The 4432-nt window shown below is 42.6% G+C and overlaps 1 protein-coding gene across 1 annotated transcript in view; it reads right to left on the bottom strand.

Annotated features, from left to right (window-relative positions):
• Positions 1-1324: 1324 nt before the first annotated feature.
• LOC105559854 (icarapin-like) overlaps positions 1325-4432 on the bottom strand; it is a 38749-nt gene continuing 35641 nt past the window's right edge. The window contains exon 4 of the mRNA XM_012008467.1: positions 1325-3049. Coding sequence (XP_011863857.1) covers positions 2810-3049 — 240 coding nt within the window. The 3' untranslated portion in view covers positions 1325-2809. The remainder of the gene's footprint in view (positions 3050-4432) is intronic.

Raw genomic sequence — 4432 nt, 5'->3', positions numbered from 1 at the left:
TGAGCAACACACATACTACATGTACTGTATGTATGTGTTGCTCACTATTATTTTTTATTAGACTTACAAACTTAGTTTCAGTGATGTCATATTGTTCTTTAATTTAGCCGGAATAGCAAGCTGCTTTCGATCATCTGTACACGTGCCATTTAATTTGTGTATTACACAAATCTTTCCACGAAACAGACAGTTTTAAGTGCAAAAGGTGCGAAAGTGCAGAATCACTCCAGCATCCCCTTAATCACTACTTATTAATTGAAAAGAATTTGCGTCACATTATTTTATAAATGAATCCCAAGAGTGTTTCAAATGGCATTAAAGCCTAATCTACAATGTGCTCTCTGCGTCTAGAAACAGTCTATTTTGTAGTCAATAAATACGTTTAAAAAATTTGTGCAAGTTGATCAATTGCATATTATACATTGTATAATCCATACATCGTCGGCAAATTTTTTAAGCGTTTCGATTTGTTTATATAAAATAGAATGATTCTAGGTGCAGGGTAAGCACATTGCGGTTTAGACTTAGTGAAAAACATTTTACGTAAGCTGTTACAGCACCGCGGTTATTTTTCTAATTACTTCTCAATTATTTTTCTTATACACGTCGACAAACGAAGCGATTATACAAGAAAAGGAAAAACATATATGGACATATCTTACAGATAGTTGTACATGAAAACTCTTGTCCCGGAACGTTATCTATCGCGCGCGGGCACAATGCAAATGATTTTTACCTCGAATTTATGCCTCGGTGGTCGAATTTGTTGAGACGCTCGCCTGGTGAGAGGAAGGTCCAGGTTCAACCCTTACGGAGAAAACACTCAAGTTTTGAGTGTTAACACCCAGACTTAAAATATTTACACCCAAATTTGAGAGTGAATTCGGACAATCGAGTGTTAACGCTCAAAACTTGAGTGCTTTTTCCGTAAGGGAAACCCTGGCTGAGGTAATATTTTTCGCAATACATTTACAATATGAAATATTTAGACACTAACACCCTGTCACGGCTCCTACTCCTTTATTCAAAATGTGTGTTTATCACATTTGAGCCATACGAATTTTATTAATGTGTCGATTTTTATCCGTTTCTTTTAAGAGACAATTTCGAGAAGTCTTGTTTACTTCGTTTGTATATCGCCACGAAACTTTCGTATAAAACACTTTTCTCTGAAATGCGCAGTTTTTCAAAGGAACGCCTGAGACACCCTGCACATTATTATTTTGATATTATTAATATCGAAATCGTCACTATGGGATATTTAAATCGTAAAACTTACGTGAAGTGCACTGCATATACTGCGTGCAATAGTTGCGTGCTATCGTAATGTATTATTATTATTATTTTATTGTACCAACTTTTCTCAACATTTCAGTTTACAGCACAACTTGCTTAATCTGTAGGAAATACATTTGCACGTACGTAAAACTACGCGAGGACAGCGCTACAGGAACGTACATTTTTCCTTTTATAAAATTATAAAAAATCGACGTCCCACGGTAGACTTTTCTATCAACCATTTCTCCTCTATAAATCGTTTACGGACGTTTACTCGCGTGGACACGTTCCATAATTTCCCCTTACTCGATACCTGCGTTTTTCGACGCTGAAGACACTTTTGTCAAGGAAGCTAGAAAGGAATGTAGGTTATCTGGTGTATATATGCAGGAAGTGAACATACATTAAATATCAGTTTTATGCAATCATTCGCAGGATAAAAAAACCCGCCGTTCCATAAACGTACAACATAATATGATAATGTGATAGTAGTTATAATTACTTCATATTCATATTTGGTCGCATAAAACGTGACAAACTGGACTGGCGCAAATATTCCGCTTGGCGGACGATGGAGTGGTGTAATTAGTTATTACAAAACGGTCTTGTATATATGTGTGTGTATGTGTATAGATATATATATATCTGTATATATCTATATATATCTATATAAATATAACTGTTAGCCAGTAGACCAGCATGATATGTGACTGATACACGAAGCATGTCGGCTTCGAGTGTCGGTGCTTTCACCTGTTTCGCTCGGCATTCATGTAAGGTAGAACGAGATATACGAGAATTATATATAGGAAATATATATCGATTACTAATACCATGAATTAGTTATCACACATTCGTTTCTGCTAATTTATAAAATATATAAAAATCTTCAACGCCATTGCGAAAAGTCGAGCACACGGATATATAAATCGCACGTACGGATATTATAAATTGAAAAGGGTCAAAGTAATTAATTTGTGGAAGACATAAGAAGTCACGCGGTAAGCTTTTATATTCGTCGTTGGTGAACGTCTTTCAGGCGTATTTCGCGAAACCGTTTCGAAATACGAAAATGTCCAGTCGAAAGAAACGCGAACGCGCGCGTCGAGCTCTACATCTCGTTTATTTCAATTCCACGTTTAACCGAGAATTTTAATTTGATTCGGAATCATTTAAAAGCTTTTAATCAATTAATTAAAATTATACAAATTATCGCAATTAATTGAAACCAATTAGCTCCTCTCCTGGGAACTCGTGCATTACCACGTATTTCTAAATATCCCCTTTTTAGCAGCGGCACAATCTTCCTTCCCCAGCGGGTAAACGTCGTAAACTACGAGTACGTATCGAGAAGCTATAGGAGACAACGCTGCCAAAGACAACTTTATATATGTATACGTATATATTATAGTAATATTTATCTCTCGATGCACACTCGGTGCGGCACCGAAATTATTCTACTACAGCCACGTAAATAAAAGGTCGCTCCTCCTCCCGCCCGAGGTCCCACCCGGACACCGCCGATCGCCTCCTAGGCGGTCAGCGTGTCCACGTTTTTCGATATCTCGTTGTTGAAGTCCTCGACCGTCTCGGCGCTCCCCGCCACCTCGGGCCTCGCCGTCGGCTGTGCGTTGCCCCCAACACTGTCAACGTCGACCGTTTCGTTCTGCGGCTTTATGTCGATTATGCGAATGCGGAATGCGGTGCCGCCGAGCTCGTCGCCGGACGAGTATGTCGTCTCGTTCACCGTCACCACGTGGCCATTAATTACCTGCAATCAAATCATTCGCGGGAGTCAGAGATTAGTCGCACGCAATCTGGAATGTCATTGTCTTCGGACTCTCTCTCTCTCTCTCTCTCTCTCTCTCTCTCTCTCCCCTCCCCCCTGTCTGTCTGTGTCTCTCCCTGTCTCTTTGTGTCTCTCCCTGTCTGTCTGTGTCTCTCCCTGTCTCTATCTGTTTGTCCCTGTCTCTCCCTGTCTGTGTGTGTCTCTCCCTGTCTCCCCCCCCCCTCTCTCTCTCTTTCGTCGGGATACGAAGCGTGTGAACTCAGTTTAGGTACAAAAAGGCAATCCTCAGGACTGGGAATTGGTTCAACAATTTTCGCGCCCTCCTTCAATCTTCGCGCGTAATCCGATTCGTTACAACGAAGTTCCTCGGGAAGATAGCGTAATACGTACGCACACTTGTGCCCCCCCCGAAGGAACGAGGAGTCGGTTCAGAAGGGAGGGGGGAAGAGGGGGAGGGCGCAAACGGGTTTATCGGAACAATTTGCAGCTCCGCAACTGACAAACGCATCATCGAAATTAATTAAGCCTCATTATTGAAGAAACTGCGGCGCCGCGTTTAGTGCATGACAGTGCGATGCGGCGGTTCGCTCTGCTAACAAGGAGATACCATTGCCAAAGCGTGAATTATTAGAATCGGTCTGTTTCGTTGAACTTTCTACACCTTTCTACATGTGAAAGCGCAATGAGGAAAGTCCCGCGATACTTTTGCATTTTTTTCCCCCCCTAACGAAACGCCAAATCACGGTTCAATTTTGCACGTCATCGTTCTTAACGCATTCTTACATCTCACACACGTTTGCACGTTTAATTCCTCGAACGTCCGAGCGACAGAGAGGTATTATTCGTGTGCGAGCTTGACGCGAGCCTCGATACTTTTTAATGAGAACAACTCGCGATCACATCTCTCGATTATTACAGATAATGATCGCGCGTTAATAAGAAGGAAAATTAAAAGAAGAAACGGAAAAGAATCGTTCCCAGCTTCGCGCGTGGCGTCTCAGAAAAGAAACTGAACTCTCCTCTTTGCTCCCTTTCTCTTTTTTTTCCCCCCCCATCGTAGCGCGCGATGTCCGAGCTCGGTGTCCGAGGAACACGGGACAAACTTTTCGGCGGGCAGTTATCCGCTTCCGTTAGTCGCGCTTTGTGCGCGGCGAGTCGCATTACGCGTTAAGCGACTTACATATCGGAGAGATCTGGCGGCGCGCAGATTCCGAGCGTGTAACAATACGCGACGGGAAATGCGGTAATCCGATCACCCCTCCCCGTCGCCGCACACTTGGCGCGCTACCGTGCCATTGTTAAGGGGATCCTCTCTTCTTCCCGTTCCCTCCCCCCGCCCCCGGCCCTCCGCCGCGTCTCGTTGCT

The sequence above is a fragment of the Vollenhovia emeryi genome, unplaced genomic scaffold (genome assembly GCF_000949405.1).
Source record: "Vollenhovia emeryi isolate VEMERY1.0 unplaced genomic scaffold, V.emery_V1.0 DF939251.1, whole genome shotgun sequence".
NCBI lineage: Eukaryota > Metazoa > Arthropoda > Insecta > Hymenoptera > Formicidae > Vollenhovia > Vollenhovia emeryi.
The sequence above is the reverse complement of the archived record's forward strand: the minus strand, read 5'-3'. Positions and strand labels throughout refer to the sequence as shown.